Source organism: Suricata suricatta, chromosome 7, assembly GCF_006229205.1.
Source record: "Suricata suricatta isolate VVHF042 chromosome 7, meerkat_22Aug2017_6uvM2_HiC, whole genome shotgun sequence".
Taxonomy (NCBI): Eukaryota; Metazoa; Chordata; class Mammalia; order Carnivora; family Herpestidae; genus Suricata; species Suricata suricatta.
This window is the reverse complement of record NC_043706.1, coordinates 110,238,464-110,252,041: the sequence shown is the minus strand read 5'-3', so window position 1 is coordinate 110,252,041 and position 13,578 is coordinate 110,238,464. Positions and strand designations below refer to the sequence as shown.

Here is a 13,578-nt window from a genome sequence, read left to right as displayed (position 1 = left end):
GAGCGAAGTAAGCCAGGCAGAGAAGGACAGAAACCATATGTTTGCACTCATAGGTCTAGCAGGAAAACAGGAGAGACCTAATGGAGAACCAGGGGGAGCGGAGGAGGGAGAGAGAGTTGGGGAGAGAGAGGGATGCAAAACTTGAGAGACTATTGAATGCTGAAAATGAACTGAGAGTTGAAGGGGAAGGGGGAGGGGGAAATGAGGTGGTGGTGATGGTGGAGGGCACTTAAGGGGAAGAGCACTGGGTGTTGTATGGAAAACAATTTGACAATAAAATATTATGGAAAAAAATAAAGAAATAAAATTATCATTACAAAAAAAACCCCAAAACTAATAGCAGTTATAGATCATTTTGATCCCATTGTAAAGGTAAAGATATTCAAATACAGGAATTCTACAGCCTCATTTAATCTCATCTAATATTTAACAAATGTGGTCACTGTACTTCATATGGCTGCTCCTCTCCCAAATACTCAGTAAATTGCTATGCAAAATTTTGTTAACTTTAACTTCGACTTTCCTTCACATTTCTTGTGTCTGCCATTCTATCAAGATTCTTCTGTCTTCTGCTATAAAGATTTTTGGGGTCACTCATTGCTTGATGATGTTTACTAATTCTATAATTGATTGAGTAATCTGGACAATTTTCTCACAGTTTGGACATTGTTGGGTTTGCTGTTGTTGTTATATATTTCAGTCCTTTGCTCTAGAGTCTTGGGTTTTTGCTTTGATAATGTATTTCATGCACCCCATTTCAATATGAAGCTGAATAGAGATATTTGAGCTAGAATTTCTTGTGGAAATACTGGATTTGGTATAGTCTTGAAAAAGATAGTTTTTGTAGAATATGCTGACCTAAAAATTGTCTTGGAAATATAACAAAATGATAGAAAAGCCACAGGAAGCATGTAAAAAGAGAAATCTACTTAGGCAAGTATAAAATAACAAGGAGGCTTAGGAATTGGACTGCAGAACAGAGTGCAGCTAGAATTCTTAAAGAGGTGATGCACATACCCACAAAAGTAAGTGAGACACACTTTGCGTTATTGGCACAGAGTTAAGACCTACAATCAAAATATACAGCAGTCTGCCTCCTCTCCAAATCTTCACATAGCTCAGTTTATTAGAAAGTTTTGAACATGCATCTTAAATATCTATTCAAAATTGTGTGTGTATTTGACATATCTTTACCTGTATTTCAAAAGCAAATTTCTTTGTAATGATAGTAGATGTGAATCCACATTTTAGTAACTTTGAGATGTTAAGGAAATTTCAGCTACTTTTCATATGTTATTGGACTAGTATATCATAGTTTTACCTCATAATATGACTGAAGAAAAGCTTGAGTGGGAGTAGAAATGTCTACTCTGTTATTTCTTCATTGCTTACCTGTGTTTCTATTAGTATTAGTTTCAAGACATGTTTTCTTTGGAGGAAATATTTGAAGGCACGTATCCATTTGGGGAGGATTACTTTCTTTAAAAACAATAATATATTCTGAAAACCTACTTATATCTGGGTGGATGACCTGCAGCACCCTGGGAGCACGTGAACTTGTGTGGGCAGCACTGTCAACCCCTTCACTTTGCATAGTCCCCAGGATTCCTCCAGAAGACGCACTGACACCTACAGGGACCTGGCATGGATAAATGAGACTAGTGCCAATCAACATTTTAAATATCAGTGAAATTCACTTTCTTATGTTGTTTGATTTAAGACGTTCTAAGGCTTTCTGGACCCAAAAAGAGGGTGGACATCCATTTTTTAAACTCTCCCTGTTAGCTAATGAAAGGCTGGTCGAACAATTTATGATTTACAAAAATTATGTAAGATTGAAATGTGTAACTCCGTGATTAAGCCCTTGATTCTTTGGAGACACAAAACCTATATATCATATGAGCTATGTGATGATGGAGGATTTATGGTATCTTTCCAAACTTTCATGTCCTTCTTATCTGTGAAATGTTGGTGTTTTATTTGTAGCTACCTAATATTGCAATTGTGCAAATTAAATATATGTGTACTTTTCCAGCACATTCTAAGCTGTATATTTTAATAATCTTATTTTGGGGGGCAATGTTTGTTTTTTCATTATTTTGTTTATTTTTTCTCATGATTAAGTGTACTTTTTAATCCCCATCACTTATTTCCCCCATCCCCTCCTCCCCTCTGGTAACCATCAATTTGTTCTCCATAGTTAAGAGTCTCTTTTGTGGATTGTCTCTTTCTATCTCTCTTTTTTTCTTTTGTACATTTGTTTTGTTTCTTAAATTCCACATATGAGTAAAATCATATATTTGTCATTCTCTGACTGGCTTATTTGGCTTAGCCTTATACTCTCTAAGTCTATTCTTCTTGTTGCAAATGGCAAGATTTCACTCTTTTTTTGTGTGGCTGAATAATATACATATATATATAGAGAGAGTGGCTGAATAATACACACACACACACACACACACACACACACACACTACCACCACCACCACACCTTCTTTATCCATTCATTTATTTTTGGACACTTGAGCTGCTTCCATAATCTGGCTATTATAAATAGTACTACTATAAACATAGGGTGTGCGTATCCCTTTAAATTAGTATTTTAATATTTTTTGGGTAAATATCCAGTAGTGCAATTCCTGGACATATGGTAGTTCTCTTTTTAACTTTCTGAGGAACCTCCATACTAGTCTTCCACAGTGGCTGCACCAGTTTGCATTTCCACCAACAATGCAGGAGAGTTCCTCTTTCTTCATGTCCTCCCAACACTCTGTTTTTAGTTTTGATTGTAGCCATTCTGACACATGTGAGGGGATATCTCATTGTAGTTTTGACCTGCATTTCCCCGATGATGAGCAATGTTGAGCATCTTTACATGTGTGTTAACCATTTATATGTCTTCTTTGGAGAAATGTCTTTTCATATCTTTTGCCCATTTTTAATCAATTATTTGGTTTTGGGGTGTTAAGTTGTATAAGTTCTTTGTATATTTTAGATACTAACCATTTATAAGAAATGACATTTGCAAATATCTTCTCTCATTCCATAGGTTGCCTATTAGTTTTGTTGATTATTTCCTTCTCTATGTAGAAACTTTTTATTTTGATGTAGAGCCTGTACTTTATTTTTACTTTTGTTTCCCTTGCCTGAGGGGACATATCTAGAAAAATGTTAGTATGGCCAATGTCAGAGACATTACTGCCTATGCTCTCATGAAGGGTTTTTATCATTTCACTTTTAGGTCTTTAACCCACTTAGAGTTTATTATTGTGTACGGTGAAAGTGGCCTATTTCATTCTTTTTCCATGTAGCTGTTCAGTTCTCCCAAAACCATTTACTGAAGAGACTGTCTTTTTCCCAATGAATATTCATTGCTCCCTTGTTAAAGATTAGTTGACCATATAATTGTGGGTTTACTTCTGAGTTTTCTATTCTGTTCCATTGATCTATGTATCTATTTTTATGCTGCAGTCTTTCAATTACTACTTCTTTATAACTTGAAGTCTGAAACTGTGATACTTCCAGTTTTGTTTTTCTTTATCAAGATTGCTTTGGCCTTTTGAGGTCTTTTGCGGTTCCCCAGAAATTTCAGGATTGTTTGTTCTGGTTCTGAGAAAACTACTGTTGGTAATTTGATAGGGACTGCATTAGATCTACAGAGGGCTTTGGGTAGTATATACAGTTTAACAACATACTTGTTTTTCCAACCCGTGAGCATGGAATGTCTTTTATCTTTCTTTGTGTTGTCTTGAATTTTTTTTGTCACTCTTTTATAGTTTTCAGAGTATAGGTCTTTCACATCTCTGGTTAAGCTTCTTTCCCCTCAGACACAGTATTGTGATCATTTTGATGATATATATGTAAAATATGAAAAGTAGAATTATGTATCTGATCCAGTCTTTTGAGGTCTTTCGAGGACTTTCTTTTATACATAGCAACATACAGTGCTCTTTATCCTTTTGGCAAAGCACATGTAATCACCACTAACCTGTGCGTTACCCTGTTGGCCTGTTAAACATCTGGTTAGTGGGGACCCAAAGATTCCAGTGAGTCAATGCCCATAACTTTGTACATAACATAGCTATATTACTGCATACAACAACAATCCAGGGCTAATATTTCACCCTTGGCATTCTTACATGGTGGCTGGTTCCTCCCTCATTGTCATAGTGTAGCTGTGGGATGCTCCATATAACGACATTTCAGTAGGGGTATGGCCTGTGGCTTTTATCCTGTAGTCCACTGTGGAAAATGCATATATATTTCATGCTGGACACATCCCACCAACCTGTCAACAGATCATCCTGCTTGACCTTAACAAAATAAATAGTGTGTTTGAGTGAGTGGGAAAAAAAAAGTATGCTGGTTACCAAATGTTTATTTTTAATCTCATATATTATAGGAAAGAGGGAACCATAGGATGTGGAATTGGAGATGTGGCAATTAACAACTAGAATACATCCAAGCTTTTACAGAAGAACAGACCAGCCTATTATATACAGTATGTTGGGCTTTCAGAGAGGTAGTGGGCAAAGTTCACTCACTGTAAGATTCCTTATCTCAGGAATGGAGGGACTACATTTGGTTGGAAATTGGAAAGCAAGCTAGAGATTAGTCTATGAAAAAGATTGTTTAATCTTTATAATAATTTTATGTATATTAAAAATATTGTTATATGTAGTTAGAAAATATAATTTTTAAAATTACTCCCTATTTGGGTAGGGATTGATGAAATTAAAAAAAGTAGAAAAACATCTGATAAGTATAAATTATACACAGTGAACCAGGAAGTATTCTTGCTTTTTTACACTGAAGGGTCTGGAAGGGCTGATACATGCACAGGGAAGACTGCCTCATGAGACCCATATACATAGTTTGCCCACTGGAATAAACACGTTTTTCTGAGCGATGTCCTTTTAAGTTATATGCAGGACAGGGGGCAGCCTCATGTGGTGGCAAGAGCATAAGATTTGGATGTCAAAGGTCTAATTTGAGATGCTAGAGCCATGACTATGAAAATCATGATTATTTTTATATCTTTCATAATAGCATTTGTTTTATTGTCCTTAAAATATTATTGTCAGGGTAAATGATTCATGAAAAAAATCATTCCAACTTATATTCCAAATTTCAGTTATTACTGTTACTATTAATAATGCTTGCAGATCATTAAGAACTGGTTAAAATTAAAAACTGTCCAAAAACTTAAGATTCAGAGAAAAGATCTTAAAGACTAAATTCACTTATCAGCTAATCTTGATTAGATCAATTAATTGCACTTCCTTATAACTTTTGTTTACCTAGTACATGCTCTTTATGGATAATTTTAAAATAATATCCATTTTAATAAGTGATGATCAAATTTGGAAATTGAAATATATTGTCTTTCTGCTTCTTAGCTTACTTTATGAAGGTTACATACTGGCTTATTTTATAATTGCCCTTAGGATCACTCAGCTCTTAAAATGTGTGCTTCTTTGTTGTGATGGGTTTTTTTGTCTGTTTATTTTTGTTTTTGTTTTGTTTTCTAGTGTTTCTTGTTTGTTTTCTAAGAAACAAACTATATTTTCTCCAGTGTAAAACTTTTGTACTCTTTGTGAAAAAGATGTAGGAAAATTGATGAAATTTAATGTGTATGGTGCTTTAGTTTACTATGAAAAAATGCATGTATACAAACTTGACATGGTTTATATGGTATTAAGTAGCCATTTATAAGGAAGGGCTCTTTGGATTGGCTGCAATAGTAGAGGAAATAAATTAATCAAAGATATATTCCTGTATCTACCACTTAGTATGCCAAACTGTGTACTTAATCATTGTCTAAGGGAAAACACACAGATTCATAGATAGATTTTTCTTGCAATAGAGACATTCAACAAGACAGCTCTGAAGTATGTGATTAACTTGAAATAATGGTGGCCCTTAGGGTTTCAGGCCTTTTCTACTTCATAACATTTTAGGTCTGTTATTACCTTAGGTGAACCCAATTCCCCAGGAAAGAAGATGCTGAATTAATTCTTCTGTGACTTATGTCATCAATATATCTAGGATAGGAATAAAACTATGTGTCTCTACCATTTATGAGATTCTGGTAGCTATTTTTTTATCATTTCACAAAAATTGCTGCATTTTCTATACCGTGATAATGACTGTGGACTCAGAAATCTTCAGGTATAGACAAATGAGACTAAACATATGTATTCACATGCACAGGCACGCATACATGAAAATTCATTTATTGTGCAGAATTCAAGAATATTCTTTTATTGGATTTTCCATGATATAAGATATAATAAAATAAGAAGTTCCTTCTAAGTAAATGTTTCTTTGCCTTACTGTCTTCAAGCAAAACATACAGCAAATGAACCCTAGTCAATTTCCAAAGCTTTGCAGGGCTGACTGCACATGCTACCTTACTTATTGCCCGGATTGCATCACACACACTTTTTCAACAAGTTTATTTCTAAAAATAATCCAAATCTTTTTTTCATTTTGTAGATCAGCTACAAAAATAACTGATCATAAATCTTTGTGCAGTAACCCAGAATAGACACGAGACATTATAATCTGGTTAATAATGATTGAATATATAGATGAATTTAATTGGAATATATTTATTGAGTAAGCTATTATTTTTCCAAGCTATATTGAATTGTAGTAAGATTGTCTCACTGTCTAATGGGTATCTACTAAGATAATCTCACTATCCTCTTAGTTTATGCGAGTGTATCATATTATCATTATGCTTATGTATCGTATTTTGTTTTAAGAAAACAGTGACTCGATTTTTGCTTTCCTCATATTTTCTCTGGAATTTATTATAATCTTTTCAATAGATGCATTTCTGAAAGTGCTACAAAACAGATGTTCCCATAAAATAAAAGTAATTCAAAGAGGAGACTTAAACACACAAGCTTAAAAAGCTATACCTTAAACAGTAAAAATTTCATTGTATTAGTGACTATCCCAATAGTGTTAGAGGAAGAAATTTTAAATAGTGAAACAAGGGCAAAATTAGAGAAGCAATGAGAAGAAAGATTATAACCAAGAGTATTCAATTCAGAACAACTACCTAGCTAGGCGTTTTACAAGGAGAGTTATATGGAACACCAATATATAATGATATAATATGTTATAACTTATTGATGGATATTTTCCCAAGAGTTTTATAATTAAAGAAGCTTGCAAAATTGTGGATGTTACATTCTCTCCTTGTGAGTTATAATACATCTAAAGTTTCTGAGAATTCTTTAATTGGAAACATGTACATACTTTTTGGTGTGGTAAAGGACCATAACATAAAATTTACCATTTAAAAATGTACAATTCAGTGTCGTTAAGTACATTCACAATGGTGTATAACTGTGACTACTGTCTAGTTCCAGATATATAACTTTGTAATTGTTAATCTGACCATGAAGTAGTTTTCCCCTGGAATATTTTCTAATTTTGGTCTGTCCATGAAATCTATTTATGGAAACACCAACCTAACCCAATCCTTCCAATTTAAAAATTAAAAATAGAAAATGTGGTCTTGCAAGATTAAATGCCTTGCTCAAGAACACACACGTAGTCGGGATACAGCCCGTCAGTATCTCATTCATATTTCCCGTTTCTAAGGACAGAGGCTTTTTTATTTCAAGATATTTCTCCCTTGTTTTCACTTTTGTTACCTAAATCTGACAATCCAGTAATCTATAGATGATGCATTACAATTTTACCTGGAGTATTCAGGACCGAAACAGATACATTACTTTTTAATAAAGCTACATTGTACTTGTACCATAACTCTCTCACTGTGATTTTCTTATGAGAACTTGCAGTGTAAGAACTCTCTTTAATTTGCATAATTCTTCTGTTCTTAGGTCTTTTTAAGATTGTGGCTGATAAAACTCCATACACTACCATGGAAGAAATTACAAGGACAATTCATATTGGATCAAGTAGACTAGGGCATCCTTCCTTCTACCATCAGAACGATATAAAACTAGAAAATCTCATTATAAAGCAGGGTGAGCAAATCATACTCAACTCAGTTGAAGAGATCAATGGAGAAGTAATGGTGAACTGTGGAGTGGTAAGAAATCATCAAAATCACTCGTTTACCTTGCCTTTATCACAAGAAGGAGAATTCTATGAGTGTGAAGATGAACGTATTTATACCCTAAAGGAGATTGTCGAGTGGAAGATACCCAAGAACCGAACACGAACTGTGAAACTTACAGGTTTTTCAAATAAGTGGGACTTAACAAATCCATTTCCTAAAGGCTTTTATGGTGCTCTGATTCTCAAGCCTGTTTATGAAATTCAAGCTGTGATGAAATGTAAGTATTCACTAAAAATGATGTTCCATGGGGGCACTTGGGTGGCTTTGTTGTTTAAGTGACAGACTGTTGGTTTCAGCTCAGGTCATGACCTCATAGTTTATGAGATCAAGTCCCTCATGGAGCCCCACACCTGGCTTCATGATGACATCATAAAGCCACTTGGGATTCTCTCTCTTTCTCTTTCTCTTCTCTTTCTCTTTCTCTCTCTCTGTCTTTTTCTCTTTCCATCTCTCTCTGTCTCAAAATAAATAAACTTAAAAAAAAAAGAATCATGCTCTATGTATGATTCTGAGCATGTGGGGTTTGGGTAAAAGAAAGACTTTAAAGTTTGAAGAATGGGACCCTGTCACTGACTTGTCTTTTAAGCCTGCTGACAGATTCTCATCTATAAATAAATAAACCATGTAGTTGGTGCAAGGATCAGATTGAATAATGTATATAATATATATTGTAAATTGTATGGTGCTATCCAAATGTAAATTGCTGTAATTGTCAGCTGCAGACAGATTAATCTACTAATTCATTTCTATCTCTACCAGGTAAACATGGTCAGAAAAGAGCTACTTTTAAGATAGAGCATATTTTGGTAAAAAGAGGCTTTCTTGTATAGACTTGGCCTACAAAGTGGTAAAGATACAAAGTTTCTTTGATGTGTTCCTTACTGGCATTTTTGTGATGCCCCTTTTTTTCCCCCTCCGCTACCCATCACTGGCCATAAATCTTATTAGCTGAGTCCCTTTGACTTAAGAGAAAAATGATGTGACAAATTAATTCACACATAAGTATGTTCTAATATGTAATCTTGATAGAATTATTTGCATTTAAACATTGGAAAATCTGGAGAGAACACTGTTCCCCTAAAGGAATTATTAATAATTGCAATCAAAAGTCCTGGATTCTAACTCTGGGTTGTTAACTTTCGTAGGTGGTAACTTCGGGCAAACCACTGAAACTGTGTCTTTGTAAAGCGGATAATGATATCTCTTTTGCCCATCTTTTAGAGTTGTTTTGAGAATGAAATAAGATTGTATTAAAGTACTATATATAATGCACTTGAGGAAAAAAAGTATTTAAAATAGTTTGGTCAAAGCATGTCCCTTGGACATCTCAAATTCTATTTATCTCTGTCCCCATAAATATTGTTGATCACTTATATAAATATGAAAAAACTTACATGGCTTAGGACTACATATTAAATTTTGTTGCATGTTAAGTATTTAACTAGAAATTAAGTAATTCTGAATTAAAGGTATAGGTAAGGAACTTCAGCCAAGTAGTGATTATATTTTAATACTACAAAAAATTGAGGCCACAGCATGATCACTTTTTAATATGACAAAAAAGGGAAGTCACAGGAAATTTTAAACCTCACATTAGTGTTTTATTAGCTATCTCAAAACATGTAATTGAAATTGATAATTGAGATTTCCTCAATATTTATAAATAATGAATATAGCATTTTCTTATTTTAAAATTTGTTAATTTTTAAAAAACCACTGACATCTCCTATCACACAGCTGCAAATGTAGAATAACCCACAACCCAAGCATATGAACAAGATGGTTATTGAGTTCAATGACTAGATTAGAGATCAGCAAAGGCTTCTTGAAGAAATGACACTTAAACTAACACCTGAAGGATGAATAGGAGCTAATCAGGCAAAGAAAGAGGGAACAGCATTGGAGGAAGTTTCCAGGAAGGCAGATAAGCAAAATATTGGAGCTCCAGTGCAGCTGGTATGAAAAAAGAGAGGACGGATTGAGACAAATATCAAAACATGCAATGGGGTAGTGGAATCAGTCATGGAGAGTCTTGAAGTATATGTTAAGGGGTTAACTCTGTCCACAGGGCAGATTAATAAAGGGTTTCAGTGCAAAGGACAGGGTCAGAGTCAAGTAATAAAGCTATTGGGTATATGGAGGATATTGGGGAGCTAGTACAATAGTGATATTTAGGAAATACAATCACCAAGATTTGGAGGTCTTTTGGAAAGAGGAAAGAACTCAACCTGATTCCCAGGCATCTGGCTGGATCTACTGCTTAGCTGGTGATGCAGTTTACTAAATAAAAACATTGACAGATGAGCAGGGCATTATTAACAGAATTGTTTCGATGGACTTACATATGGCTTCATGCTAACCAAGGTCCCAGAAGAAAGCCTTCGGTTAAAATAAAGTCTTTCCCAAAATGTTTTGGTCTAATTTCCATTATTTAATGGTATAAAACTGAATTTTGATTTAAATTATTTTGCCTCTTTATCTTTTAGGAGTTATTTTAAACAGTTCTTTTTGTATAGCAATTTCAGGATGGATACGATCTGAGCCTGCTTTGCATGTGTACTGACTGCAGAATATTCCCTAGAAACAGAGGATGGGTGTTTCACACAAAAAGTCCAATTTAAAAAATTTTTGTAGGCATTTTTCTTCTAAATATAAAATGTAGACTATTTTAAAAAATCAATTGTGATCTTGTTTTACATTATTCTTTCTTGTATTGAAGATTCAAACTTGCCTTGAAGACAATGGCATATTCCTTGCTAAGTTACTTTCCAATGGCCTTGAGGGTCAGGCATATTTGAAAACCCTTTTATCTTGAGTCCTTCCTTTCTAAAGTGACAAGAAAAACAATAGGTCTGAGCCATGGATAGAAAATTTTTGAGAAACCTTATAGGTAAAATCACAATGGAAAAGATTGAGAACTATAAGAATTTTTTAAATATTGATTTGCTAAAAAGGAACTTAGTGAATAAATAGAGAAAAGAATACAACATATTTTATCCGTGGTAGGTTTTTAATATGTTTTTGATGTGAAAATTCAGGCAGTGTAAACAAATAGCAAGACATGTTTAAATGAAATATTAGTTCCTCAAAACTCTTGGTCATAATCCCCATTACAGGCCTGAAGCCCCTCTGACTCTCTCTGTGCATTCCATGATTTGTAAACATTTCTATCTCTTTGGAAAATAGATAAAAATAACGACCCAAGACCTTTAACTACTGGTTTTATATAAGTCATAGAAAGATGTGTTTGGCTTTTCATAGGAAGATAAAATTCACGTTAGTGTGGCAAATGCGTAATATTTACAAATGAAAAATTGAGCCAGCTATTTCGAGTTGCTTCTAAAACGCAGAAGTCTTGCTAGTTAAACCTTTTTAATTGTGTTATGTTTTGATGTATAAATATATATCATAATATTATGATAATTATTTTTCCCCTAGTGAAAATTCTGAATTGAAGATTTTCTTTCCATTTTAAGGAAAAAATCTTAATGCCTTCCAAAATGTAAGGGTAGATATATGATATCTTACTTAGATATATGATATATTAACTGATTTATAAGGAGAGGGCTGAAATCACACAAGCAGAAAGGTAGTATGAGAAAAGCAATGCCTGAATATTGTATCATAAGTGATAAATCAAGAGCAAAAAAAAAATACACTGATCTTTTAGTATTCTGAGACTTCCTTTTCCTTTCATTTTATTTTATTTTATTTTTAATTTTTTTAAATGTTTTATTTATTTTTAAGACAGAGAGAAACAGCATGAGCGGGCAGGGGCAGAGAGAGAGAGGGAGACACAGAATCAGAAACAGGCTCCAGGCTCTGAGCTGTCAGCACAGAGCCCTACGCAGGGCTCAAACCCAGGAACGTGAGATCATGACCTGAGCCGAAGTCGGAGGCTTAACCGACTGAGCCACCAGGCACCCCCCTTTCATTTTATTTTAAAAAATACTCTCAATTTTTATCAAAGTCAAAAAATTCAAATCGTGGTAAAAGGACTAATAACAAAGTGATTAGCACACTTTATGCCCTTGACCATTCCAAATTTCCCCACATTCTGCCATTAAGAGGTAACTGCTTTAAATATTTTGCTTTCTTATATTTGCATTTAAATTTCCAAATGACATAAAGATACTGCCTATTTATCAAGGTAATGGCTTTATACAAGATGGAAGGACACTAATCCCTCTAAGGAGGGCTCCACCCTCATGACCTCATCATATTCTCCCAAAGGCCCCGCCTCTTAATACCATCACCTATTGAGTAGGGTTTCAACATGTGAATCCTGGGGGAAAGACAATCCAAAATAGTGCTGTCCTAAGATTTCATTCAGAACCATCTGGGTGGGTCTGTTCTTTCAGTATAATGGCAATTTTTAGTCTGGAAATGCAGATATTTTATTTCTGAGATAATTTCTTTGACAGTTTCCTTTCAACTACTTTTTTTTCTCTTTCTCTTTCTGTAACTTCTAATATTACGTTGAAGATCCCATACTGATCTAGAACTATTTTCTTCTCTATTTTTCTTGTCTTCAGTTTACCTTGAGGGAAAATCCCTTAACTAGATTTCCAACTGTTTCAATGAATTTTTAATTTCAGCTATCATATTTTTAATTTCCGAGAGTTATTCCTTGCATCATTGTTTAAATGTTACAGTGTTCTTGTTTTAAGAATACAGTATCTTACCTCTCTGAGGATATTTTACAATTTCTTAAAGTTTTCTGTGTTCCTTTCATCTTATCTGCCTTTTTCAGGCTTTTCAGAGTGATCTGTCACTCTTATTAACTGTTTTCCTTATTTCAGCATTTGTTCACACTTACATGTGAGACAAATTTTTTAATTTATAAACGAAGAAGTATTTACATACAAGTTTTATGTTTATTAATTTTAGGTTTCATTTTGCCAACTTTTTCTTCGGAGAATACCCCTAATTCAGCCTCTTATGACCCTTTCCTCTAGGACTTCTTCAGTTTCACCTGAGAAGAATCTTTCTGTATTCTCCCAGGGATTCTGAAACTATTGTAGCTGAGTGGGAAACTTGTTGAGAGTTTCACTATTCCCCCACAGGTTTAGACTTTACTCCTTTGCTTTCGGCCCATGTTTCTCCCCTGCTCCGATGCCTGGCATCTAGATTCCGGGCCTCTGTATCTACTGTTTCCTGCAGAGAATGGTGGAGGGGGTGGAGCCTGTCTTCCCCAGTGAAGAGTTGGAGAATGGGTTAACCACTCTCCAGACATCCAGATTACCTCCCTGGCCCCCTAGCTTCTCATCCATTGGTCAGAGGGGCCTTATGCTTCCAATTTATGAGCCTTTTTGAGATCCCATGGGGTGATAAGGGTTGACTTTTCATTGGACTGTGGCTCCTTAGACATGTGACCTTTCCTTTTTCTATTCTGCCAAAATTTGGACCATTCTTCAATCTGAGTTCTGTTTTTATTCAGTGTAAGGATTGTAGATGTCATTTAGATTCAT

At 34.5% G+C, this 13,578-nt stretch overlaps 1 protein-coding gene across 2 annotated transcripts in view; it reads left to right on the top strand.

Moving 5' to 3' along the window:
- THEMIS (thymocyte selection associated) overlaps window positions 1-13,578 on the top strand; it is a 172,808-nt gene that overhangs the window by 66,339 nt on the left and 92,891 nt on the right. For both annotated transcript variants that reach the window (XM_029945416.1, XM_029945415.1), the window contains one exon: window positions 7,866-8,324. In XM_029945416.1, the coding sequence (XP_029801276.1) occupies window positions 7,866-8,324 (459 nt within the window). The remainder of the gene's footprint in view (window positions 1-7,865; window positions 8,325-13,578) is intronic.